General features: G+C 59.0%; 9 protein-coding genes across 9 annotated transcripts; 5 read left to right on the top strand and 4 right to left on the bottom strand.

Annotated features, from left to right (window-relative positions):
- Positions 1-3,242: 3,242 nt before the first annotated feature.
- On the top strand, positions 3,243-3,709 carry SPBR_04497 (mitochondrial intermembrane space translocase subunit Tim9; the record flags this gene model as incomplete). The annotated part of the gene is made up of 3 exons (XM_040762780.1): positions 3,243-3,295; positions 3,376-3,445; positions 3,515-3,709. 3 exons carry the CDS (start codon positions 3,243-3,245, stop codon positions 3,707-3,709), a joined length of 318 nt encoding a protein of 105 aa, XP_040621693.1.
- Positions 3,710-4,346: 637 nt separating this feature from the next.
- On the bottom strand, positions 4,347-10,077 carry SPBR_04030 (uncharacterized protein; the record flags this gene model as incomplete). The annotated part of the gene is made up of 2 exons (XM_040762315.1): positions 4,347-9,942; positions 10,007-10,077. The coding sequence occupies 2 exons, from the start codon at positions 10,075-10,077 to the stop codon at positions 4,347-4,349; spliced, it is 5,667 nt and encodes a 1,888-aa protein (XP_040621694.1).
- Positions 10,078-10,691: 614 nt separating this feature from the next.
- Positions 10,692-13,358, bottom strand: SPBR_04093 (beta-galactosidase; the record flags this gene model as incomplete). Its single annotated transcript, XM_040762377.1, has 1 exon — positions 10,692-13,358. The coding sequence occupies one exon, from the start codon at positions 13,356-13,358 to the stop codon at positions 10,692-10,694; it is 2,667 nt and encodes an 888-aa protein (XP_040621695.1).
- Positions 13,359-14,666: 1,308 nt separating this feature from the next.
- On the top strand, positions 14,667-17,039 carry SPBR_04116 (anthranilate synthase; the record flags this gene model as incomplete). Its single annotated transcript, XM_040762399.1, has 1 exon — positions 14,667-17,039. The coding sequence occupies one exon, from the start codon at positions 14,667-14,669 to the stop codon at positions 17,037-17,039; it is 2,373 nt and encodes a 790-aa protein (XP_040621696.1).
- Positions 17,040-17,280: 241 nt separating this feature from the next.
- SPBR_09180 (brct domain containing protein) lies at positions 17,281-17,997 on the top strand (the record flags this gene model as incomplete). The annotated part of the gene is made up of 1 exon (XM_040767306.1): positions 17,281-17,997. The coding sequence occupies one exon, from the start codon at positions 17,281-17,283 to the stop codon at positions 17,995-17,997; it is 717 nt and encodes a 238-aa protein (XP_040621697.1).
- Positions 17,998-18,093: 96 nt separating this feature from the next.
- On the top strand, positions 18,094-18,333 carry SPBR_09190 (uncharacterized protein; the record flags this gene model as incomplete). The annotated part of the gene is made up of 1 exon (XM_040767316.1): positions 18,094-18,333. The coding sequence occupies one exon, from the start codon at positions 18,094-18,096 to the stop codon at positions 18,331-18,333; it is 240 nt and encodes a 79-aa protein (XP_040621698.1).
- Positions 18,334-18,536: 203 nt separating this feature from the next.
- On the bottom strand, positions 18,537-19,762 carry SPBR_04288 (uncharacterized protein; the record flags this gene model as incomplete). Its single annotated transcript, XM_040762571.1, has 2 exons — positions 18,537-19,237; positions 19,282-19,762. The coding sequence occupies 2 exons, from the start codon at positions 19,760-19,762 to the stop codon at positions 18,537-18,539; spliced, it is 1,182 nt and encodes a 393-aa protein (XP_040621699.1).
- A 3,764-nt stretch (positions 19,763-23,526) lies between these two features.
- SPBR_04360 (uncharacterized protein) lies at positions 23,527-24,478 on the top strand (the record flags this gene model as incomplete). The annotated part of the gene is made up of 2 exons (XM_040762643.1): positions 23,527-23,659; positions 23,733-24,478. The coding sequence occupies 2 exons, from the start codon at positions 23,527-23,529 to the stop codon at positions 24,476-24,478; spliced, it is 879 nt and encodes a 292-aa protein (XP_040621700.1).
- A 512-nt stretch (positions 24,479-24,990) lies between these two features.
- Positions 24,991-26,517, bottom strand: SPBR_04225 (cell division cycle 2; the record flags this gene model as incomplete). Its single annotated transcript, XM_040762508.1, has 1 exon — positions 24,991-26,517. One exon carries the CDS (start codon positions 26,515-26,517, stop codon positions 24,991-24,993), a length of 1,527 nt encoding a protein of 508 aa, XP_040621701.1.
- Positions 26,518-26,685: the final 168 nt, after the last annotated feature.

Consider the following 26,685-nt stretch of genomic DNA (forward strand, 5'->3'; position numbering starts at 1 on the left):
TTCCAGAGCCCCAGACGGTGTCTTTTGTTTCTTTTAGTGAAATTGCTGTTTCTAAAAAAAGGGAAAACGGTGGTTCTGGACTTGGACAACCAGCCTGGCCACACATGGGCCGCTATGAGTCGTTCTTTCCCGTTTTTGTTCTTGGTCGGTCGCGCCTGCTATTCTGCATTTCTTGTGGGTTCTTTTGTCCTGCTTTTCGCCATATTCGTACTCTGTTCATGCTCTTTGCTCATGTACAGAATACGCCGCGATGTCTTTCGTTCTTTGTCCCCGCCTAAGCACCCACAAAGTACCGTAGCTTCCCAAAGCCTCCCAGTACTCTCAGTTGCCACCTGCAGACCCGCGCCTACGGGCCCAGTCAAATCAAGCGTTCCTGCCCATCCGATCTAGGCACGCACCAAACTGCACCAAGGCAAGCCGCGTGCAATTCCCATTGTTCTTTGTGGTGCCTCATGTTTATCGACTTTTGAAAGTGAAGAGTGTTCTATTTGTCGCCTATTAAAGGAAAGTACCAGCAGGAAGGCCCAAACCACGTTGAAAACGGAAACGAAACAGGGGTTTCCTCTGCAATGATTTTCTTATGTAATTACTCTGTATGTTGTGTACATTCCCCGGTTTTATTTCTTTGCAGTTTTTCACGCTTATTTCGACTGGGTAAACCTGGCAGCATCTACGGAGTGAATCGTCCATAAGCCAAGACAAGGAAAAAGGAACCACAGGGGCCAAAGACCAGAAGAGGGCTGCGTAGGAAGGAACGGCGGAAAGCCAAAAGCGGACGACGAAAAGCAGTATACGGCGAAACAGAGCTAATTAAAGTCAGACCAGGCCAGGCCGTGTATACTGTGAAGCAGGCCTGCTTCAAGTCCGCAACAAAACCTCGAACCTGATCTTTCGTGGGTCTGGAGCCTAAAGCTGGTCTGGGGAATTGTCTCGTTGTCGACATCACACGCCGGTTCTGCGATATTGGTATGATGCAAGGGCGGGACGAAACGACGCTCTGAACCTTGAAATGGCAAACTTCATAAACCAAATTTTGTCGATCTGAAGGGAAATTCATATGTCGATCGCAGCGGGTGGGCAGAGGAGACAAGATGTGGGCGGGCCAAAGAGACGGGAACAGACAAAGGACCACTGGAGCCCAAGACGTCGACGGAGGGGACTGCGAAGCAGTCGCCGTTCAGACGGCAGAAAGCCGCAGCCGGGTTTCTTTCGACGATCATTTTTGACAGTGCAGAAAGTGAACAACACAAAAAAAAAAAACCCAAAAACTTTGCGAGTGTGGCTTGGAGGAAGGACTTTACGAAGAAAGGGCCCACAATGTGATGTGACGCCTGGCCAAGATCCGACATCAGACCTCAGCTGTCAATGAACCATCGCAAATGCAGCCACCCGAATAGGCGCACGATGACATCTTCTTATCTGCTCGTGCCTAGACTTTTCTCGTGTTGCCCTTTGGTCCATGCAGCTCCAGCTCCAGCTCGATCCTACGAGAGCTGACAGCTCTTCCGTAAAGCTCGTGAATTGTTGACGGCGGGTCTTGGGGGCTGTACGGAAACGTTGTTCTGCAACTTTACAATATCGACTTGTAAATGCCCAGTGCCCCAGCCTCATTTGTTCCGTTGGTACGATCCGTACGATACAGGACAATGCGACGCCATATCAGTTGGGAAGCCGTCAGGAACCAGACTGGACTAGAGCACGGTCGTTTCCTGCCTTCTGTTTTGCCTCGCCTTCATTTTGCCCTTCCAATTTATTTTTTGGCTGCGCCCAACAGGACGACGTCACAACAGCCTGCATTGGTGCCCGCCCTGCCGCCTTTCTCCCAAACACTGCTAGTCGCGGCAGGCCGACAACAACGACGAACAAGTGACAGAAGAGAGTCGACGAAAAGAGGCGACAGGGGTGCAATGCAGGATGGATCTGTGCTTCGCCTCGTTCGTTTCTTGACTGCCATGTTGTGTGTTTTTCTGAGGGTTTGGCGTATCGTGAAGGACGACGATGTGGCTCGGAACTCTGACAGTGTCCACAAACCAAAAAAAGGAGTAACAACACAATGACATCAAACGCGACATCTTCTTCCCGACTGACACGTGGGTTCTCGCCTGGAAGAATTTAGTTTGTCATACGCGGACTACGAATTATGAGGATCTGGAAACGCTTGGAAATGTTTGAAACGGCCGGCCACAGCAGACAACCACCAGGACGGTGAGATCGCCGCGCATGTTTCCATAATTAGACGTGCTCCTCTGACCTGTTTCTGGCCCCCTCGCAGCCGGCCTTGCCTCCGGCCTTGCCTCTTGGTCTGCACATTGCCATCATTTGTTTCGGCGGCCTGCGTGTGTGGCCCAAACTGGGGCACATGGGGCAGTTGGTTGCATGAGCATGGTCTTGTGAGCAGTGCGTATGGAGGGGCATCTGGAGAGAACAGAGGCTAGCTGGCTAGGACAGGTGAGGAGTGAGATGCGGGTTGAGTAGGAGAGCCGTAACATACGACTATATACTGGACACCAGACGGGGCGTCGATTGTCCAGCGGTCCGTCGGTGAAGCGCCTGACGGGTACAGAGGGTCGTCCGGAGTTTTCTGCAGAACGCTCTTTCCCCCTGTTGGTTTCTCAATACTGGTGTCGTACCTCCCATGCAAGAGTCGTGGTTTGTGCACGTTGAGGCAAGCGCGAGGCGCAGGGCAGGAATGCGGAGAATAGGCAAAAAGCACGTAGAACACAGAGAGGAGAGCATCCTACCCGCTACCCGCGCGCCTGCCCGCAGATGTTGAGAACAACGTAAGCCAACGTCCTCGTACCCTTGCATGGTCCCACAGTGAGAATTTAAAGGTGGTCACAAGGATTTTAGGTGACGCTGAACAGGTCTCAAGCATTTCAGGTGGTGAGAGTCGCCTTCCGGGACACTTTAGGCTCCAGCTTTCAGGACAGCTTCTTGGGTGCTTGTGTTGCGTGTTCTGTGATTGGCTGAAATGATGACTAATGGTTGAGGACCTGGAAGTTGGCTGGCAGTTGGGGCTGGCCACCGCTGGACGGGGCCCCGCTTTTTTAGCCGGGTACAGTAAGTCGGCCATCGACAACGAATTTTCTTGGTTCCCCATCTTGACGTATATCGAGATATTCGATTTTGACGAGCGCCGACCCCGGTCTACCACACAACGACAACACTTTCTACCTCGACGAACACCGTACCTTATACACACGCAACTTCTAACCCCAAACGAACTGACACGAACTGACATAATGGACGGGTATGCATCCCTCCGTCGAACTACGCTGCGGCTTGTCCGGGCCGTGTCTCTTCCTCGCGACCGGCTGCCCCTCGTGACCTCCTCGAACTGAATCGCTAACCCATTGTCTTCTTTCTGTCGCACAGCCTCACTGCTGCCGAGACCCGCGAGCTGGAGCAGCGCATGCAGAAGCGCCAGGTGAAGGAGTTTATCGGGGTACGCGCCGTCCTCCCATGGCCTGGCTGGCAGGTCCATTGATTCCTATATATTAACTTTGGACGACAGGTCTTCTCCAACCTTGTCGACCACTGCTTCGCTTCGTGCATCGACGACTTCACTTCCAAGTCCGTGTCCACCCGCGAGAGCGGCTGCGTCACCCGCTGTGTGCAAAAGTACCTGGCCACGCAACAGCGCCTGTCGGAGCGCTTCCAGGAGAACACGGCCGAGATGAACCAGCAGCAGCAGCAGCAGCAGCGATAGGCGGGCGAATCGTGGCGCGATGGCGGCACGACAAGGACTCTCGTGGTGACAATGACAAAACATGAAAACGAAAAAGTACAACGCATGACCGGCGTCCGATAGACGGAGAGAGGCGGACAACAACCGACATACGATACCGGAGTTTGGTGGCAAGACGCCTCATTGTATTATAGCTACGTGAAACATGGGACATTGGCTTGGACATTGACATGGACGTGGACATGCATCTTCCATGATTATTGGGAACGGGGACGACCCTCTCCTTTGAATAAGGATGAAAAGGCGACACGCAGGGTACGGCTCTCGTGACAGTGCAAGACAGTACATAGACAGCCCTTGGATGGACGAATCGCATCTTTTTTTACATTTTACATGACAAATGCTGCGTACCGGCTCCGATTCTCGCTATTTTTGTGTTCTGTCGCTCGTTCGACGTATCCTTTGTACGCCGTCATGTCGTATCTTTCCCCGAGATACAATCTAAAACAAAATGTACATACATGGCATGGAAAAGCAAACATAGCATAGCAGCCAGCATCCAAATCGCGAGACAATGGCAAAGATCAAAAAACGCGAAAAGCCAAACAGAACAATAAACACTTTGCCCCCCTCCCCCTTCACCCCCTTTTTCCTGGTGCTACTCCGTCTCGTCGTCGCTCAAGATAATCTTGACCACGCCCATCAGCTGCAACACCTTCTCCTCCAGCCGGTTCTCCGCCAGCCCCTTGAGGTGCTGCGCCTCGGCGGACCGCCACTCGCCCTCGCGGGCCCCCAACGGCACCAGCCGCTCCCGCAGCAGCCGCGGCCGCGACAGCCAAAAGTCCACGCTCTCCAGCACCAGCGCACCGTCCCATGCCACGGGTGCAATGTCGCGCGCGTGGTTGACCCGCAGCACCTCGAGCACGCGCGTCAGCAGCGCCAGCGAGTGCACTTCGTTGACGGACAGGAGCGTGAGCGGCGCGTCGCCGCCGCCCTTGGCACTCTTGCTGGTGTCGCGGAGGGTCGCGGCCGACGTGCGGCTGAGGCCCGGCGCCTCGAGCCGCTGCACGCTCGCCTCCAGCAGGGTGGGGAACTGGTTGAGCACATAGGCAATCTCCGGCGCAATGCTCGTGCCCAGCGCAATCAGAATGTTGAGCAGCAGCGGCAGCACGGCCTTGGCCCAGATGCTGTAGCAGCGCTGCGCCACCGCCACGTCCGAAAACGGCGACACGCCGGGCCGCCGCATGTGCGCCGCGAGCCCGGCCGACGTGAGGTGGCTCAGGAACCCGTCGCACGCCAGCTGCTCGGCCACCACCGGCAGGGCCGACAACTCGAGCAAGAAGAGCAGGCTCAGCTCGCCGTACACGGGGTCACGGTCGTCGACGAGCAGCTTGTCCGACCATGAAAAGAGCGACGTCGCCACATGCAGCACGTCGTGTGAGGCCATAATGTTGAGCACCTGCGACTGGCAGTCGTTCATACCCGGCGTGCTGAGGCACGCCTGCAGAACAGCCGTCAGCAGCGCCAGGTCCTCGGGCCGCGACTCGGTCTCTTCGTCGTGTACAATGGTCACCAGCGCGCGGAACCCGTGCGCCACCACGCGATCGAGGACGTTTAGCACGGTTTGTGTGGTGGACACCACCATGGCGCCGTCCTCGGACGCCGTCCCACCTTGCGTCGCAGGTGCTTTGCCGGCGGCGGCGGCGACACCGCCGTCGCCTTCGACACTGCCGATAGGAGCATTTGCGCCGGCACCGCTGTTGCTCTCGCCTTGGCCGCGCCGCGACCCGCGCAGCACAATGTAGAGGATGCGCAGCAGAGTGCGGAAGTAGGGCGTCCGCTCGACCGACCACGGATTCTCCACGCTGTGGATGCTCGTCCACACCGTCAACAGCAGCTGCGACACGTCCTTGGGCAGCAGCGCGTATTCCGCGAGCCGCTGCAGCAGCAACAACGCCAGGTTGGCCCGGCTCTGTGCAATCTTCACAAAGATGAGCTCGGGGCCTTGCCTGTTCTGGTTCGCCGCCAGGCACTGCTGGGCGAGCTGCAGCATGACCACCGGCAGCCGCCGGTTCTTGGGCAGCAGGCACACGCTCAGCTCCAGCAGCAGGACCTCCCACGCGTGGAAGAGCGCAATCTGCGCGTCCACGAGTGACAGATTGACGTTGGCCGTCTGCATCTCCTTCTGGAAGCCCTTGCTGCCGGACCAGGCCGCATCAAACGACAGCATGCGGTCGGCGAGGTCGAGCGCGTAGTAGAATTGCGGGCCGAGGTCGCGGCGCTGCAGCATCGACCGCTTGAACTGGTCGAGCGAGCAGCCCGTATAGCGGTTGCCAAAGTTGCGCTGGAAGTTGGCATGCAGTGACGCATTGTAGCCGCCGACCGCCACACCGTCGCGGATGTAGTAGTCAATGTCCTGCACGACGTCGCGCGCAAACACTTCTTCGGTTCCCATCTGCCGCATGTGGTAGAGCTGCATGGCAAAGCTCTCGGCAATGTACGCCGCAATACGGGCCTCGTTGCACGCCGCCAGCGCATCGGTCTTGGCCGTCGTCGCGGCCGGTTGCAGGTCGCACACATACGCGCGCATGCTGTCGAGGTAGTCGTTGTCGCCGCGGATCGCAAAGATGGTCCACGGCCAGTAGTTTTGTGCGGCGGCGAAAAAGTCGAGCATGGCAAGCGACTCGACGTGCGGCAGGGTCGATATGGATTTGAGGGCCTCCTTGGCCTTGGCCAGGGCTGAGTCGGACGACAGCTTGGTCAACTTGCCGTCCGTCTGGAGTGCCTCGCGCGGCGTCTTGCCCGTCAGGAGGCAGTTGGCCATCCACTGCTGCCGGTGCCGCAGAATCGTAGAAAAGAACTGCCAGATGCGCGCTGACTCCGTCGGCCGCTTGAACGGCTTGTCCATGGCTAGAAGCACGCCCAAAAAGGACCGGGATATTTGAGGGCCCAGGTAACCAAGCAGCGACGGCGGTTCGCTAGCCCGCGCGGCTGCTGTGATGATGAGGTCCGTCAGGAGATCGAGGGCCGGCCGCAGCGTGCTGTCGCTGAGCGCGCACAGGCGTGCCGGCAGCGAGGCGATCTGGAAGATTTGTGTCTCCAGCGCGGGCGCCTTGCCGGTCGTGTCGATGTGGTTGGTCACCTTGAGCAGGGCCGCCGACAGCTCGAGCGCGGCCACCACGCGGTCCACCGCCAGCTTGTACCGCTGGGGGTATAAAGTAGACTGCGGAAGCTCGAGGCCGAGGAGGAGGGAGGTGAGGAGGGGTTGGAAGCGCAGCGACGAGGATGAGGAAGACAGGAAACTCTTGATGATAAATTGGGCGGCCGGCTCGAAACAGGAGACCAGGCTTTCCTGCTCGGTCGGGGACTCGAGACTAGACGCGTTGACGACAATGTCCCGCAGGACGCCGATGGCGCCGGACACGAGGCTGGCACGCTGCACCTCGGATGCGAACTTCCAGGTGCTGGTGTTTTCGTACACGTCGACCACCGTCTGCGCAATGGAGAGGCTGACCTGCGTCAGAGTCTTGTCCGACGTGCCCAGCCAGATGCTGTCGTCGTTGCTCTTGTGCTGGTTGCTGCGGCCGTTCGGCTTGGTGGCCACTTTGCGCTGGACGGCGCTGTTCATGGCATTCTGCACGAGGCCGGAGAGGAAGCGGATGGACACGTTCAAAAAGTTGAAGCGCTCGGAAACAACGTCCGAGGCGCCAGTGAGAATGCACAGCCGGCCGGCACTCGACTCGGTGTTGAGCAGCTGGCACCGCGCCATGTAGGACCAGACACGGCCAGGGCAGAGGGGTAGGATGGCAAGCAAGAAGTCGACGCAGACAGCGAGCACGGCCATGCGCGACTCGTCGGTCTCGGCCGGCCCGTCCTGAATGAGGTTGTCGAGGGTGTCGCAGATGACAGACACAATGTCCTTGGCCTGTTCCAGGTCGCGGCTGGCCTCTTGGACAATGGCCAGTCCAGCCTCGGATGCGCGCGCCGAGTCCGCTGGCTGCGCGTTCTTGGACGCTTTGCGGACCTCTGAGCGCACCAGTGCCGCCAGCAAACGAATGGCCTCGGCGACTTCAGACTGCTGCAGAAAGCCGAGGACAGGCTCGTACATGTCGTCGGACAAGTTCGCGTCGAGGCGCTTGCCGAGGAGTGCGATCGTCGAGTGCTCGTAGTCGATGTTTACGATGCCGCTGCCGTCAATCATGAAGCGACCGTACGAGCCAGCCGGGATGACAGCGACCTGCTTCTCGTTGTAGTACGCCAACCGCTTCCGCGACGCTCCGGTGGGGAAGAGGGGGATGTCCTCAGTCAGCTGCATCGTAGCAGTCGCATGGTCAACGTCGTCAATCATGGCGTAGCCCTCGAAGCCTGGCGGCAAAGTAAATGTGAGGCTCGGCGTCTGGAGCAGCGACTCGACGACAATGTCCGAGAGCCCGGGTGTCGATGTGCATGCTGCGAGGAGGCGTGAGATGGAGACGAAGGGTGTGAATTCGTAGGGGAAGCGGTTCAGCGAGTTCTGCACGTAGAATTGCAGGAGACGGCTGTCCTTCAAAACAGCCCGGGCCACGGTCTCGTCGTCGTCGGGCAGATCCCACGTCTCGTGGCCGCCAGACAGGACAGACAGCAGTGCGCTGAGGGGGTCGGCCTGGTAGCCGACAATGGGGAAGCTGGCCGTGAGCAGCTCGAGGAAGACGAGGCGGACGCGTGGGCCTAGACCGGGGCGGAAGGCGGCGTCGGCGCCGCCACCGGCGCAGTTGGCCATGGCGATGACGACGTCGTACACCTGGCACTGGTCGGTGGCCGCCATGGCAAGTCTCGGGACCAGTGGCTCGCCCTCTGCAGCATGAGGCAGGATTTGCTCGTTTAGGAAGCCATCGTAGCGCGCCGGTTCCAACGACACAATACTGCCGACAGAGCTGCGGCGGCCACGCGGCTGCAAACTCTGATGGATGTGGAAAGGCTGGTTGTCGAGCTCGAAGCCGTCCTGGGCCCGCTGGTTCTGGGCAAGATCCCGCCGCTCCGTACGCTCTTGGAAGGACACGTCCATGCGGTGCAGAATCAGCGACCAGGACAGAAAGACGGGACTCGCCGTAGCCAGGCCGCCTTCGGCTGCACTGACAATAGCGCCGTGGATGGTGTCGAGGACGTCCGTGTCGTTGATGTACGGTTCTTCGTCGCCTTCGAGCTCAAGGTCATGGTCGAGGTAGCCAATGGCGCGGTTGAGGTTCAAGAGAACCAGCGAGTTGACGCAGACAAGCGTTTTCAGTGGCAGAATCAGTTCTGCCATGGCTTCGAAGCCAGGTGTGATGCCGTCCAAAAAGCCGTACTCGCCGACAAAGCTGAACCACTCGGCCGTCACGGCAGGCGAAAGGAACGTCCGCCCGCATGCTTGCAGCACCAGGAAGATGACCGACAGGAAATGCACCGCTTCCGCCAGGGCTGTCTGCACCCAGTCGTGAGCAAGCTCCTCTGTCACGACGGACCCTGCGCACTTCAAGGACTCCTGGATGCCAGCCCCAGCGCGCTGCATGCAACCCCGCAGCTCGGCAACGTATGTGGGGATCGATTTGAGGAATGCACGCCCGTCCAGGTCGGCGCCTGGTGCTTGGCCGAGGCTGCCCTTGACGATCTCGCTGCGCAGGGTTTCAATGGCCGCGTTGACCGCAGGGAGAGCCGTGGCGTCGGCGTCGGGAAACACGGGCGCGCTGTGCAGGATGAGGGAGGTGATGTGGTCGGCCGACTTGGCCAGGGCGCGTCGTTCGGACAGATACGTCGCCAGGAGGCGGCGCTGGCGGCTCTGGTCGGTGTTGTACTCGGTCCATAGTTCATCGGCGTCGACGGTGGTCTCGGCGGCCGGCAGGCTGCTGCTGCTGCTGCCCGAGGCGGCCTTGCGGACGTTGGTAGCATCCTGCGAAGACAGCGGGCTGGCCAAGAACGTGTGCGGTCGGCTCTGCAGCTCGACAACGACGATCCGGAGAGCAGCGACTTCATTGATGGCGGCGGTCTTGCTGAGCCAGCGGGCATCGGCCTGGATGGTCTTGAGGTCGTACTTGTCGGTCGAGGAGGGCGTGACGTGGATGGCGGCGGTGCGTGTCTCGAGGGCCGCAGCAGACTGCGCCGTCGGTGGTGCAAAGGTCGTTGCAGGGTTCTTGAGGAGCTCGAGGACAAACGGGTCCTTGAGGAATTCCGTCACCGCGGCCGAGGTGAGGCGGTCGCCGGCCGTGTCGACGAGGGCCGAGGCGATGAGTTTCCACGACCTGGCCGGTTAGTAAGGCTGCAAGGACACACAACAACAAGGAAACATGGGAGACGGCAACCTACAGCAACGCCGTCTCGCCCTCGAGGAGGCCCCCCAAGGGCGGAAAGTAGACGTTGTCCGGCGGCGGCGCCATTGTAGGAAACGGCTAGCCAGCGAGCGCAAGCATCTGCCGCGTGAAAAGCGCGCTCGGACGGTCGATTGAGGAGCCCGTTGCGCGTCGTTGGACAAGAAAACAAACGAGTGTGAGACAGATGCAGGGCGGAGTTGGCGGTCGTGATGCCTGTCTGCAGATGGTGTGTTTTGGGACGTCCGTTTGAAGGTATCGTGAGAAGCAGTGGCAGAAAAATATTATCAGAGGAAACAGCCAACTGCAAAAGACGCGGCTGGAGCTTCTCACAGCCTAGCGCTGGTTGGTTATTGCTGGGCCTGACCTGAATGGCAGGAACGGGGACCGTTGGCGTGTATTTTTGTGGGGCCAAGAGCTTTGCACTAACCAATGCCACCGCTCGCAGCTTCCTTTCCCAGTAGCTTCACTTAATCAACAACAGGAAGGGGCAACTCAAACGGCGTCAGTTTTGGAAACCACGACGTGCATAAGTTTACGATATGAAGGAAGGAGCATCAAGTGTCAGCCCCTTTTAATCTCATGTACACAAATGTATTTTTATAACTTTTAGCCTTCTTGTGTTTCTTACTCTCCGCATACTGCACAACACAGTGACGGCAGCCCTTTTTCGCCCTCAACATTCACGACAAAATCAATGTCACCTTTGCGCCCTTCAGACCCGGCGCACTCGCCGATACAGTCACATTCTTCCCGGCGTCGTCCGAGCCCTTGGCCCGCACAATGGCAAGTGTCAGACCGCTGAAGGCTTTGCGCGTCGCGCTGGGAAACGCCGTCATGTCGGTCGGGTCGCCGTTGTCCGTCGCGACGAGCTCGCCGGCGCCTGCCACCGTGAATGTGATGGCGTTGTTGGCCTGCGGCACCGTGTTGCCGTCGGCGTCGACCACACTCGCGGTCAGGTACGACAGATCAAGACCGTCGCCCGCGATCGTCGTGCGGTCGGCGACCAAGTTCAGGTGGGTGGCTGCGCCGACGGTCTTGACGGCGTCGACAGCCCACTCCTTGCCGTTCTTGTACGTGACGACACGGAGGTCCCCCGCGGCATAGGTGATGTTGTCCCAGCGGAAACGGTAGGTGTACTCGGCCTTGTTGAGGCGGCCGGCCGACTGGCCATTGACAAACAGCTCGGCCTCGTCGCCGGACGAAAAAACGTGCACGGGCGTGACCTTGCCCACCCGGTCGGGCCACGTCCAGTGCGGCAAGATGTGGGCCATGGGCACGCCCGGGCGCCAGCGTGCCTGGTACATGTAGAAGCGGTCCTTGCGGAAACCAGCCAAGTCGATGATGCCAAAGTACGAGCTGCGTGCATTGTTGTACGGCGTCGGCTCGCCAATGTAGTCGAAGCCCGTCCAGACAAACTCGCCGGCCACGTACGGGTGCTCGTCTTGCATCGCAAACACCTTGTCGGGCGACGAGGCCCAGGACGGGGCGTACAGGTCGTAGGCGCTGACGTACATGTTGGCGTCGTCGCCGCCCGAATTGCTACCCACAATGGCACTGTACGCAGACGTGACAGGGAAGATGTACGTGCCGCGCGAGCTCAGCGTCGAAGCGCTCTCGCTGGTCCAGATCATCTTGTTGGGGTATGCCTTGTGGAAGCTTGGGAAGGACGAGAAGTTCGACGTGCCCATGCCCTCGCCCTGGTAGTTGAGACTCTCCACGTCCATGACATCGGCGAACGCGCTGCCAGCTCCCGCCGAGTTCATGGACGCCGTGGTCGGCCGCGTTGGGTCCTCGGAATGGATCATGTCGTGCAATTCCTGGGCCACCCGCCGCGACGAGTCGCTCTTCTGCTCACCAATCTCGTTACCATAGCTCCACACGATGACGGACGGGTGGTTGCGGTCGCGGCGGACAAACGCACGCAGATCGGCCTCATGCCAGTCGGAGAAGATGAGGTGGAAGTCGTTGGTGGTCTTGGCGCCGGCCCAGCTGTCAAAGATCTCGTCAAAGACCAAGAAACCCTTCTCGTCGGCAAGGTCTACAAGCTCAGGCGCCGGCGGGTTGTGCGAGGTGCGCAGGGCGTTGCAACCAAAGTCTTGAAGCATCTCCAGCTGGCGCTCGGCGGCGCGCACGTGGAAGGCGGCACCGAGAGCTCCCTGGTCGTGGTGGTTGTTCGTGCCCTGGACGCGCACCTTCTTACCATTGACGAAAAGACCATTGTTGGCGTCGTACGTGATGCTGCGGACACCAAACCGGGTCTCGTACGTGTCGACGACGGAGCCGTTGACAGACAGAGTGGTTACAGCGACGTACAGATGGGGCTTCTGGTCGGGAGGTGGACCCCAGAGCAGCGGGCTGGGAATGGTGGCCGAGCTGTTGGTCGATGCAGTGCTGCCGGCGGGCACAGTGAGGGCTGTCTTTGCAAACGCAACGACAACGTCCTTGGCAGCGCTGCGCGTGGCTGCGTCAAAGACGTGCACCTCGGTGTGAACGTCGACTTGGCGGCTCTCCGTGGCCGTGTTCTCAACCTCGACAACAAGATGGGCCGTGGCGCTGTCGGCGGAGACAGCTGGCATCGTAACAAAGGTGCCAAACTGGTCCACATGCACGGGATCCACCTTGACGAGCCAGATGTTGCGGTAGATGCCGGCGCCCGGGTACCAGCGCGAGTTGTCCAGTGCGTTGTCGAGGCGAATGGCCAGAGTGTTGTCGCCGCCGGCCACAACATACGGGGTCAAGTCCAAGCGGAACGAGGCATAGCCGTAAGGCCAGCCGCCCACGAGATGGCCGTTGAGCCACACAGCCGCATACGACATGGCGCCATCAATGTCGAGAAACACCGACTTTCCCTTGTCCGCGGCCTCCAATGTCACGTTGCGGCGGTACCAGCCCACGCCGTTGGACGGCAGACGGCCCATCCCGCCACTCACGCCCGGCGCGCCAAAAGGGCCCTTGATAGCCCAGTCGTGCGGCACGTTCACAGCCTCCCACGCGCTGTCGTCAAACCCCGCCTGTGCATACTTGGCATTGATGGCTGCGGGAGTTGTGGAGGGCACCACGGGCGGCTGGGCCTTGGATGGGGTGAATTTGGTGGACGACGCAAGCATCCATGGCTTGAGCGTGGCGTACGAGAGCGAGTCCGGGTTGGACGTGAAGCGTGAAAAGCGCCAGTCCTTGTTGAGGCTCAGCCGCTGGCGGACCTGGTGACGTGCCGCTGCTGTCGCCGGGTCGCCCTCACTGGGAGTATCTCTGCTGACGGCATGTGCCGCGACAGAGTGCAGACCAGCCAGCCAGAGTAGTACGCACAAGAGCACGCTGAGGCGTTCCGAGACCCTGGAAGAGGGCATCGTGATTTGTTGCTGCGGGGACGTCTGACGGTACTGGAGATGCCGTGCACCGGCCGAGAGATGCAATGCTAAGCGATGTTGGTCTCGGAAAGTCGAACACGAAGTCGACGTGCACGAGCGTGGCCGAGCGATGCCTCTCCTTTTATACAATCAGCGTTGCCCTGCCACGGCTCACAACAAACACTCACACCTGCCTCCGCGCAGACCCGACAGCAGCATCCACGAATCGCCATATCACATCGGCAAAGGCTCAGGCTCAATACGCGCACCCTGGTCAATAAACGGATATTGGAACGATCAACAAACACGCGGGGCAGACACGACTCCGCATCGTCTGGGGAAATACGTGCAGCCCGCTCTTTAGCCAAAGATGATCGCCCGTCGCAACACGGAAACGGAAGGTCAGCCAGTGTGTTTGCACGCAGCCAAGACTATGGTATGAGAATAGGCCGCAGCTCGAGCTTGTCTAAGAAGGTGCGCAAAGCCATTCTTTTCCGTCCCAATAGTTGTGTTTGTCGTCATTGTCGTTGGCCTTGGTTTTGAAACCAGAGCTGCCAGAGCTATTCGTTCACAAGGTTTATCACCGTCTGCGGAGATCACATTTTTCCACTACGACGTGACATTGGACGTCGGACGGTCGGCCTCCGCATCGTCACGATGAAATCCCATGTGATATTGGTGCAACATGGAAGCAAATTCATGGTGACAGTCCGGCAGACATTCGGAGGACCGTCATCCGATACGGTGCGATTATCATACACACTGTATTGTAACGGACGACTGTGCCCACTAGATGCTTGACCGAAAATGGAATTGACCAAACAATTCCACATGGAAGCTGACAGAAGTCCTCGAAAAGCAGCCCGCTGCACGGCACATTTCATCCCACGATCTTTTGAACGTCAATTCGGCCGATGTTTCCTCATAGGACACTCAACATGGCCGTGCAGTCGCGGAACAGTGCGCACTGTGCGGTACGTTTACACGCTAAAGTGAGATACAGCGTGTGACAATACAAAGCTTAGCACAGAAAATTCGGTGGCGGCCAGGGCCCAGGCTAGTCCGTGTTCGGAAGCCTTCGAGTCATTGCACATCGCTCCTAACCCAAGACATAGTGTTGGAGCGAAACCGCACTTGCTTCCAAATCACGACTTTGGCGACAAAACACAGCGGCCGCTTTTGTTGTCTTGCTGCGTCGTCTTTTCTGCGCCTCCTCCCGCCCGGTGCAGACTGAGCATTGTCCTCCCTCTCATCCTCTCACGACTACGGCAGCCAGAGCACACAACACTCACACGCATCTACCCCGCCATGGCTTCCTCGTCCGACATCATCGACCACTCACCGCACCACCCGCAGCCGGCCGAGCCCATCCCCACGGCGTCCAATGTCATCCTCATCGACAATTATGACTCCTTTACCTGGAACGTCTACCAGTACCTCGTCCTCGAGGGCGCCACCGCGACCGTCATCCGCAACGACAAGATCACCATCGACGAGCTGATTGCGCTCAAGCCCACGCAGCTGGTCGTCAGCCCCGGACCCGGTCACCCCTCGACAGACTCGGGCGTCAGCCGGGATGCCATCCGGCACTTCTCGGGCAAGATCCCCATCTTTGGCGTGTGCATGGGCCAGCAGTGCATCTTTGACGTCTACGGCGGCATGGTGGACTCGGCCGGCGAGATTCTGCACGGCAAGACGTCGCCGTTGGGACACGACGGCCGGGGCGTGTACGCAGGACTGTCGCAGAATCTGCCCGTCACACGGTACCACTCGCTGGCTGGCACGTACGGCAGCCTGCCGCCGTCGCTCGAGGTGACGTCGTGGATCGCCAAGCCGGACGGCTCACGGGGCGTGATCATGGGCGTGCGCCACAAGGAGTACACGGTGGAGGGCGTGCAGTTCCATCCGGAGAGCATTCTGTCGGCAGACGGCCGCACCATGGTGCGCAACTTTTTGCTGATGCGCGGCGGCACCTGGGCGGAGAACGAGGCACTACAATCGGCCGACAAGGCGGCCGCCAAGACGCAGGCGTCGGGTTCGGGTGCGGCCGCGCCCTCCAAGAGTAACAACATTTTGCAGCGCATCTACGCACGCCGGAAAGAGCTCGTGGCAGCCCAGCGCGAGATTCCGTCACAGCGCTTCGAGGACTTCCAGGCCGCCTACGATGCCGGCGCTGCACCGCCGGCGCTGTCCCTCGTCGATCGCCTGCGCCAGTCGCCCTTTTCCGTGGCGCTCATGGCGGAGATCAAGCGTGCGTCGCCGTCCAAGGGCGTCTTTGCCATTGACATTCGCGCGCCCGAACAGGCGCGTGCGTACGCCCTGGCGGGCGCCAGCGTCATCTCCGTGCTCACCGAGCCGGACTGGTTCAAGGGCAGCATCGAGGACCTGCGTGCCGTGCGCCAAGTGCTGCAGTCGATGCCGAACCGGCCAGCCATCCTGCGCAAAGAGTTCATCTTTGACGAGTACCAGATCCTGGAGGCACGCCTGGCGGGCGCCGACACGGTGCTGTTGATTGTCAAGATGCTCGATGACGCGACGCTGGCGCGTCTCTACAAGTACAGCCAGTCGCTGGGCATGGAGCCGCTGGTTGAGGTGCAGAATGCAGAGGAGATGACGCGGGCGGTCTCGCAGCTGGGCGCCAAGGTGATTGGCGTCAACAACCGCAACTTGGAGAGCTTCGAGGTGGACCTGAAGACGACCAGCCGGCTGCGCAGCATGGTGCCGGCCGACACAATCCTGTGCGCGCTGAGCGGCATCAACACCCGCGCCGACGTGGTTGAGAACGAAAAGGACGGCGTCAACGCAGTGCTTGTCGGCGAAGCCATTATGCGCGCGGCCGACCCGGCCGTGTTTATCCGCCAACTCTGCTCAGGTGCGACTCCTTCGATCCCCACTCCCTCTTCTTCATCCTCTTCGTCATCTTCATCACGGACAAGCCCCTTACTCGTCAAGATTTGCGGGACGCGTAGTGCGGAGGCGGCACTCGAGGCGGCGCGCAGCGGTGCTGATCTGGTCGGCATGATTCTTGTTCCTGGCACAAAACGCTTCGTGTCGGACGAGACGGCGCTGGCCATTTCCAAGGCGGTGCACGAGTATCAGGAGGACGCACCTGCATCGACTACGGCGACAGCTACGTCAACGTCAACATCAACATCAACACACATTGCAGCCGACTTCTTCGACCAGGCGCGGACCACGCTCGCCAGCCTCCACAATCGCCGCCCGCTCTTGGTCGGCGTCTTTATGAACCAGCCGCTCGACTACGTTCTTGCCAAGCAGAAGCTCTACAGTCTCGATGTTGTCCAGCTGCACGGCCGCGAACCCGTCGAGTGGGCACGCCAGATCCCCGTGCCCGTCGTGCACAAGTTTGCTCCGGGTGAGCCTGGTGTCAACCAACGCGGATACCACGCTGCCACGTTGTTGGATTCCGGGGCAGGGTCGGGCACGAAGCTCGACTTGTCGGCCGTCCAGGCCGAGCTGGCGCGCGACCCGAGCCTGACGTTTATGTTTGCGGGCGGTCTGACGCCGGCCAACGTGGCAGAGGTGCTGACGACGCTGGGCCCAGAGGCGTCGGGCCGTATTCTGGGCGTGGACACGAGCAGTGGTGTCGAGACGGACGGGAAACAGGATTTGGCCAAGATCCGGGCGTTTGTGCAGGCGGCCAAGCAATTTGGCCAGTAGAGGGCAAGCATACCATGATATTTCAACGTTCATAGACAAGAAAGAGAAAAGCTCCATTGACATTTTCATCATCATAATTTATCTAGACGTTTTGGTCTTATCAATCTCATGGACTCGTTGCCTTTGCTCCTGCAGCGTTCTTCATCACCCTCTCGTCTTCTCACTGACTCTTTTCTACAGACTCTGACAGCAGTCTTCCCATCCAGACTTGCATGACAATCTCGTCACTCTTTCGCTCCTCATGTCGCTGTCAGCGCCGGCCACGTCCAGTCGAACCAAACCAAAAACTCGGATCCTGCGCGACGTTACAGTCGCCATTGCCGGCCATCTCGGGTCCGGCTGGTCCGATGCCGACGTCGCCCGCTGGACGGCCTACAACGGCGGCCGGTTTGTCGCGACCATGACGCCCGACAACGAGCAGGGCGTCACGCACTTGCTGTGCTCGCGCGAGGAGTACGCCAAACCCAAGAAGCAGCGCTGTGCCAACCTGAAACTGGCTCTCGAGGCCAAGACCGTCCGCATCCTCCTGCACGACTGGCTCGAGGACTCGCTGCACCGGCGTCGCCGCCGTCCGGAGCGCAACTACCTGCTCACGACGGTAGCCCGCCGCGACGCCCGCCAAGAACAGCTGGCCGCGCTGCGCGAGCGCGGCCGCCGCGAGGGCGAGGTGTTTGTCGACAGCAGCCTGTATCGGCTGTACCGCGACAGCACCGGGTTCGCGTACCGCGTGACGCTGCGGCGCGACCACGCCGCCGCCGGCGTGTGGGGCGAGCGGTACGTGCTGCACCTGTTTGAGTCGTTTGCGCAGCCGCCGCTGTACTGGTTTGCGGCGCGGCACTACAAGAGCCGGACGCACACGCAGCCGCGCACGTTTCGGCCGAGCGCGACGTGCCAGCTGTTTGGGACGGCGTTTGGGCAGTTTTGCGGGTTTTTCCACAAGAAGACGGGCGTGGCGTAGGACGCGCGGCTCGTCGGGGCGCCGGCGTCGGCGGGCGACACGGTACATGCCGACCTGCCACCGAAATACTTTACATACGAGCGGCCGACGGGAGGGATGCCGGTGGGCGCTATCGAGGATGAGCAGAATGTTCCGCCAGAGGAGGAGGAGGAGGAGATGAAGGGCGTGGAGGAGACAAAGGGCGAGGAAGTAGTGGGAGGGGAGAAGGAGATGAAAGAGGAGAAAGGGGGGAACGAGGACGAGAAAGAAGAGCAGCAAATCGATAACTGCCGCAACAAGGACAATGAGGACGAAGATGTGAGCAAGAAAACAGAGGAGATGGTGGCAGTGCTTTAATTCCTGGGCACAATATCCTTATTTAGAGAGGCGTCGTCTGCGAAGATTAACATGCATAACTTCGATTCGTTTTCCAATTCTAGTATCGTACTTGTGTGGCAACATAGGACAGTGCTTCGAGCGTATGCTGTCTTCGTGCAATGGGCTCAATGTTTCTCGTATCTATACAGGGCGTAGTCACCATCATTCGCCTGTGCGATTCCCTACAGCCTCAGCTTTGGCAAGAACAAAAACAGAAGCAGCAGCGCCAGCATCGACCCGTACACCATGCCCAGCAGCAGCATACGGCCCCACCAGCCTTTGCCCTCGGCCATGAGCGACAGCACGGCCATGCTGCGGCTCGCGGCCGAGAGGCTGTCCGTGGTCGTGTTCATGCCCTCGCCGACGCGGTCCACCACATCCTTGTCGTCCTCGAGCATGCGGGACGTGAGGAGCGACTTTTCTTTGAGGGCCTGGGCGAGGCGCAGAATGTCTTCCGACAGAACCTCCTGCTCGCGGCGGTGGTGGTCGAGGACGGCCTCCTCGGTGGCGACGCCGGCGGACTCGCCGTCGCCGCTCCTGTCAAAGAGGGAGGCCGATGTCGTGCGGGCAGTGTCTTGTGTCTGTGTGTCGCTGTTTGCTTCCCCCGCTTCGCCCGCCTCGTCTGCCGCCTCCTTCTTCGCCTGCTGCCGCCTCCTTGATCGTGTCGTCATTGCGGTCGTTGTCGGTGCGTCTCTTGCCGACCCCCATCGTCTCCGTCGCCCGGCGCCGCTATCCGCACGCGGTTCGTCTTCCTCCGTCGTGGTTTCCGTGGCTGGCTTGTGGACGTCGGTGTCGGTGCCGTCTCGGTTTCGGCGCTTGTCGGCGTTGCCAGTTCTGGCTGCTGTGTAGGTTGTGTAGGTTGTGTCGGCTGTGGTTGTGCCGTCTGCACGGAGAGGTCATGTGTGCTGCCGGCACCGCGTATCGAACGCACGATGTGAGAGGTATCGTCATCGTCATCGCCGCCATCTTCTGAATCGCCATCCGCCTTGTCCTCCTCACCCGCGGCCGCCGCCCCGCGATTGAACGCAGCCGCCGCACGTGCCTCGTCGTCCAGGTTGTCCAGCCGCTCCTGCAGCAGCTCCACCAGCGCCCGCCGCCGGTTCAGCTCGGCCTGCACCTCGTGCCGCCGCGACAAGACTTTGATGGACAGCGCGCCCTGCTCCACGCGCGTCAGCAGCTTGCGCGCCGCCGCCACGTCGAAGCGGGCTTGCAGGCGCTGGAACTCGTCGGTGACCAGGCGGCGCCAGCGGTCGCTGTCGGCCCGCAGCAGATTCTGTTCGAGGCGGGCCAACAGACGACCGAGGTCGACATAGGGATCGTAGGAGGCAGAAGAGGTGTTGGAGGAAAAGGACGAGAAGGAGGGCGCCGGCGACGCCGAGTAGGGCGGGGCGAGGTCGGTGCGGACCATTGCGACAGGGAGCGCCGTTGTAGTCGGTGTGTCAAATGATTGGCGACAATGCCCTTGGTATGCGTGGTGCAGACTGATGTCGCGAGACTCTGGGAGTTTGTTTCGGCGACTATTTGTGGAAAGCCGTCGAGGGCGTCGGCGTCGGTGTGTGTTTTTGTCACGGTCGCGCCTGCCGTTGATGCGACGTTGGCGGGTTGGTAGCGTTGGCGCAGAAAAGGTGAAGTTGTCCTTCCGTCATCGTTTGCGTTGTGGCGCGAGCTGCCTGTGGCTGAAAATTAGCAGCGCACAGCCGCCCCGATTCACCTAGTCCAACATAAGGAGAGAACAAGATGGCGCACGTCACAACCACAAGTACAGTTGCATCTACCAAGGCCGTCCTGGCAGTCAGTTCACCTTTTCCCACTGTACAGAAAAGATGTCGCCCCCTTGGCTATTGTTCCTGGGCGGTTCGGCGCTTGCCGAGAAGGAGCGCAGAAAACGCAGCGATAAGACGAGATGGTATTTCGTTCTGGGATACAAAGAGGGCCAAGAAGGGCGAAGAGAACAGGTGGAAAGCATTCAACGGCCTTATCCAAAGCACTAGACGTATTCGCTGCCTTACACCAGATGCGGTTATGTCCAGGTTAAGTGAGATGGCTGGCAACTCTCAACATATGTCCTGCCTAGGTATCTTCAGTCGTCTTTTCTCCATTTAATTCATTTAATTCATTAAAGTGTTCCATAAATGATATATTTGTTTTGGAAGATCGACGGCTTGGTATGTAATAGAAAATATTCTTTTTAAGATTCTACTTTTATATACACATATACGTATTTTTTTTAAAAAAAAAATCATTATGATGAAAATAACACTTTTACTAATAACTGTAATAATAAACTTACAAGGCAGAGGGAGTGATAAATGTAATCTTACCAAATGTGAAACTCTCAACCCCAACGTAGCTAAATGGAATCGTGTGATATTTATCTTGTTTGCCAGTGCGCCTATGAGTTTTTGACTGTATACTTCACACCAGACAACACTGTTGCCGAGCATACGCTTGATCACACCCTCGCCGGCCGATGCCTGGCACACGATCAGTTTACGGGTGGCGCCGGCGTTATGTGGTAGCATATTGCTTCAAAACGGCCATGTGCTCAACTATGGCGTAGCGATGCTCCAGCAACTTCCCACCTCGCACAACAGCCGCCACGTCGGCCAACGTGGTGCCAGTTCAAAGGCCCGGCACGCCCACCAGTTGGAGTTGACAAAGTTATCTTCAGTTTCAGTCTTGTACGGGCGGAGAACCAAGAATGGTTCCGGGCCATACATGAGAGGCAAAACTACGCACCGTAGTACCCTGCAGTGGCCGTGGTATGAGACTTTACAGGGAGGTGTGTCTTATCAACGACGTCGCGTTATGCTTCAAGTTGGCTGGTGAGAAGGCAGTCGGGAAGCCGGGAAGCACTGACGTGAACATCCGTTACTGGCTTGCCACTACAAGGAAAGGCAGCACAGTTTGCTGTCCACGTCAACCTCTCAGCTCTTTGAGAGTTTATGCATGCTTTATGCAGGCGTTAAGCAGGCCTGTATGGCACCCTCATGTATGTCGTATTCCGTCACTGGATGTTTCCACATCAGCTGCCGAATACGCCGGGCATCGTCAGGTTAAATAGTGTCCATCTCGTATTGCGTGCATTTCGTCAAGCAAGCACTCTAATGCGAAGACTTTAGCAGTACGAAAAAACGTCCACTGAGACACAGGTCAGGATGTCCCCCTGGGCCAGGCCTTGTCGGCCTGGGAAGGTGGATCCACTGGGACTAGCCTATTCGGGCCTGGCCGCTGGCGCGCAGTAGGGGATCAGGGGTAGTTCTGTTTTTCGGCAGCCCTGTATTTCGTAACTACGAACATGCGCGAGCTGAGGAGGATGTCACCCAAAAGCAGAAAGGCGCGATAGAAATCAAACCGAATTTACCGTACCATGCTTCCAGCATCTGATCTGGCCGATTCATCAGATGCGCGCGGTGAGCACCGTCGAACAGCCACTGAGTAGGTAAGGGGAGGGGGCGATCGGCACAATCACAATTTATCTCGGCTTCTACACAGTTCATGTAGAGACGCACGTCTGGGGCGCTCCACCATTTTCCATATGGCAACAAGGGAGGCGGAGCGATCTCTATGTCTGCTGAGTGATGGCGGCGCATTGTTGTGTGCGCCCAGTGCATATGTATCGTATGGTGCAATTTTCGTTTTTGTCTGCTGCCCCGGGCGTGCCTAGGGCTTGCATTGCAGAGAAAACGGGCTGCGTGTGTCCATCGTCAGGTTTTCTGGACAGAGCGGGACAGAATACGAGGCTATGGCGCGGATACGAGCAATGTAAGATATTTGTGCCCTGGACACTGCAGCCAACCCGTTCGGACACAAATGTCACACGGTGGCTGATACGAGGTCACAGCGCGGTGGGCGTGAGAAGGCCAGATCTGGCCTGGTTGCTTGGGTCTTGGGTCTTGGGTCTTGGGTCTTGGGGCCTGGACCTGCCTGGACGTCTGAGCTGGCCGAGAACACTGGGTCGCGTTTCCTGTTTACTTTGTATGCTTTTTGGCCCGGCCTCACTTTGGCCCCTGTGCAGGACGCAGAATCCCCGTAGCGCTCTGCGTCTGGATATATCTTACTGCACTCTTACAGGGGACAACGCCCATATCGAGCGGCATCTCTCTACTATTTTCTTTATTTTCCTCGCTGTGGGCACTGGGTTAGCCCCGATGCCCCTAATACGGGGGGCGTCGTCGCGCTCTCCCGGCCAATCAAGGCAGCTGCGTGCTGTGGTCGTGCCTCCATTTTTACCCTCCATTCTCTCGGCCTAGCGCTGCTGCGTGTTTCTATTTATTGTTTTTCTTATTGTTCCACCCCTTTGCTTGGTGGTGGTTCTGGTTCTTGCCTGCACTTGCCTCAACTCCACTTTCACGGTCGCCGCTCCTTCCCTCGTCCTGTGCCCCCTGGTCCCCTCTTCGTCGTTGCCGCTCATCGTGTCGATTCCCGTTCCTCCACCTAATTTTCAGTCACCTAATTTCTTCGTTTTATTTTTGTCTGCTTCGTTTCTTCAACTCTCGTTCCATACCACTCAATCGTTCCTCCATCTCGCGACGGCACGCCACATTCGCTTGGTTCTTCTTGGTTCTTCTTTTGTTTTTCTTTTCAGCCACGTCCCGCCACTCGTTTCAGCGGACGCCCTTTATTCGATTCTTGCTTCGGCCTCCCTCCTATTCACCTAATCCGTTGTTTTGTTTGTTGTTCCTCTGGAATTTGCAACGTCTTCGCTCGCTCCACCGCCTGCATTCCTCGTGCCTCTTGCAACCGCAAAAAAGAGCATTGCACAGCATCTCACCGAACAAATCGACGAACAACAACATTACTCTGTCGTACTGCGCCTTCAGTGCTCCAGTGCTCCAGTGCTCCACGCGTGGTCCATCCCCGTGCAATCTGCGACCTTTCGCATATCGTCTCTGTGCGTTGCCTGCACTTCTCGTGCAACAGAACGAGCCGTTGCTTCGTCTGCATCGCCCACGTCGCCATACCCTCCTCGCTCTTCCCTGGACCCTGCTCGTTACCGCAGCTGCAAGAGCGGCCTCCTTTTCAACCTTGTTGAAGTCCGTTTTTGGGTTTGCTTTTGTTTCACGCATACTTGACTTGGATATCTCGATCGTGTTGACCCTTTCGCTCTTCTTCGCCCAACCCTCTCTTCTGAGCCGACAGATCTGACCGTCGACGTCCTCCACGATCAAGATGAAGCCGTCACAGTCTCTTGGCCGTGTGGCCTTTGCCCTCCTTTCCATGTCCACCGTCACATCCGCCTTCTCATGGTCTCCACTGAACCTCGACGCCTTTGTCGTCCGTCGTGCCGATACCACAAAAACGAGTGAGTTCCAGAAGTAGACGAGAGCCTGCGTTGGAGGGAACACCTTGTCAGATCACTAACCTTGTCGCAGCAGCATCTACCCCTCCGGCCCAGACCCCCGGCCCCAATGCCGACAACACATTCAACCTCAACACCGGTGCCCAGGAGACATCGACAACCACGACCGCGACCAAGGACGGTAAGACGACCACCGGCAAGGACACTGCCAAGGTCACCCCCACCGACAAGAATGGCAACACGGCCACCCTCAACAAGACCGTTGAGGCCACTCGCACTACGTTCAACCCCGTCGACCCGGCCGGCGGTGTCGTCATGGTCACCCCTGCCACCACGGCCAACTTTCAGCTGTATAAGATTGGCGACTTCGTCACTTGGGCCTGGAACTACACCGGCCTGCAGGCCACCCCCACAGCCATTGACGTCCTGGCCTCGTGCAGCTTCGCTACGCGCACCTTCACCCTGACCCAGAACATGACCTTTCAGACGCTGGGCTCGTACACCTGGGATACCGGCGCCTACCAGAGCAGCAACGTTGCCTCGCCGCTGCTGACCGAGCAGTACACACTCATCATCTACGACGCCGAGAGCAGTGTCAGCGCCACCGCCGAGGCCGGCTATCTGGACACCTACGATGGCTTCACCTTTGGCATGTACGCGCCGCAGTCCTACACGCCGCTGTCCGAGGGCTGGATGTGTGCGACATGCAGCGGCGCCCTGTCGGACACGGAGCGACGCGCCCTCGGCTTTGCTCTGACCATGAGCATCATCACCGTCGTCAGCTTTACGTGGTTTGTGACGGGCATGCACGTGGCTCTATAGGCAGCGATCGATTCTTGATTCGACAACGAAAATCGAAACAACGAAGAACCCGCGACGCTTGTTGGGACTGGACTTAATTGTCATGTGAAACCGGCTTGTTCTCCCAACGCCTTCTCACCTGATTCCTCGTCCTCTTCCATACCGTCTCCTACCGTCTCCTTTGCACATTCAAGTGCTTGACTTCCGGCGTTGACATTGTATGTTTCTTGTAATTTTTATTTTATTTGGGTTGACATCGCTCGGTGTATCGGGATCTATGGGGTACAAAATGTTTACGGAGATTTCTGCGAGACGCTGCTTTTGGTTACTATTTTCTCCGACTTTCTCTCTTTCGGACTTTTTTTCTTCATATGTGTATTGCATCGGGCGACATTGGTTCATGAGCTCACACTCTCTCCGTCTGTTTTTTACTCTATTTTCATAGCTATTTAGCTCAGCGTAATGAATACCACTGCATTACAATTTATCTGGCATGAATGAATCTATGTAGTCCGTACAATCGCACAATCTGCCTATACCATTCGTAATGAGAACCCGGCGCCGCGCTCTTCTTTGTCGCGCCTGCCAAAGATGCCCGTAAAGTCCACGGCCCCCAGGTCTGCCACGGCCGCCCCGCGCTGCGGCGCATTCGGCGTGTCCCGCCGCCGCCGCCGCTCTTGGCCCGCCTTGCTCGGAAACGTCGGGAACATGGCCTCTTGTTTGGCCCGCGGGTCCTGCCGGAAGTACTCGTGGTCCAGCATCTCGTCGGCCGTCGGCCGTTTGGCCGGGTCGAGGGACAGCAGCGACGACAGCAAGTGGCAGCCGGCCGTCGTGAGGAGCGGGAACTTGGCGCGGATGGCGGCTGTTGTTGTTGTTGCTGTTGCTGTTGCTGTTGTGGAGGGTGACGACGGGAGCCGCAGGGCCCGTGCGTTGGGCAGCCTCCGAAACCCTGGCCACGTGGCGTCCGTCGGCACGCCGCACAGGTCAAAGATGCGCTTCAGCTCATCGACTTCGTTCTTGCCCTGCAGCAGCGGCTCGCGCGTCAGCAGCTCGCCAAAGATGCAGCCGACGCTCCACAGGTCGACGGCGCGACCGTAGCGCCGGGCGCCCAGCAGCAGCTCGGGGGCGCGGTACCACAGCGTGACCACGAGGGGCGTGAGGTGGCAGCCGGCCGACGACGACGACGACGACGATGACGACGGCGTGGCCGCCTCCTCGCTGTAGTACCGGGCCATGCCAAAGTCGGCAATCTTGAGCTGCCCGCGGTTGTTGAGCAGCAGGTTCGACGTCTTGAGGTCCCGGTGCAGGATCCAGCGGCCGTGCAGGTACGCCACGCCCGCCGCCAGCTGCCGCAGCAGCGTCTTGACCTCGGACGCCAAAAAGGGCTGCGGCATGTCTTCCAGGATGCTCTTCACGTCGTGCTCGACAAACTCGAGCACCAGCAGAATGTTGTCAATGGGCCGCCGCTCGCCGACCACCACCTCGCGCAGCGCCACGACGTTGCGGTGCGCGCAGTCTCTGAGCAGCTGGATCTCCCGCAGGCCCGTGACGGGCACGCCGCTGCGGTCGTGCGGGTCCAGCTTGAGCCGTTTCAGGGCCACCACCTCGCCCGTCGCCCGGTCCTTGGCCCGTGCCACCCAGCCGTAGGCGCCTTCTTCAATGTCGTTGAGCTTGTCGTAGCGCTCGACGCTGCGGCAGGGGTCGGGGAGGGCGCCGCCGCTCAGCCGCAAAAGACGGCCCTCGGGGGCGGCTGTGATGTCGCTTCGTTCTTTGCGGCCGCCTCGTGGTGGCGGCGCTCGCCGGACGTCGTCGCGCTCGGGTGTGTATTTTCGCCGTTTCAATGGGCGACCGTCGCCGTCCACGCCATCGTCTGTGTCGTCGTCCTGCTGGCTTTGTGCTGCCACTGCTTTCCGTGCCGCTTCGGCGGCCTCCTTTTTGGCCCTCTCGATCGCCTTTAGCCGCTTCTTTTCTTCCTTCTTCTCCTTGTCTCTCCGCCGCTTCTCCTCAAAGGCTGCATCCTCTTCTGCGTCGGCCCAGCGCGACTTTGCCGCGCTGGCCATGTTGGAGGCGCGTCTGGGCTGTGCCTGTGGCTGTAACTGTGAACGTATTGTAACGTGGTGTATTCGTTCGGTTTGCGAATTGGGAGAGTCGATATCGAAGTGGAGCCTGAGGGAAGGTTCGATTTGAAGAGGCGCTGTCTGTGTACAAAAGAGAAGGCGCAATGCTCG

This window comes from Sporothrix brasiliensis (assembly GCF_000820605.1).
Source record: "Sporothrix brasiliensis 5110 chromosome Unknown Cont16, whole genome shotgun sequence".
Classification (NCBI taxonomy): Eukaryota; Fungi; Ascomycota; class Sordariomycetes; order Ophiostomatales; family Ophiostomataceae; genus Sporothrix; species Sporothrix brasiliensis.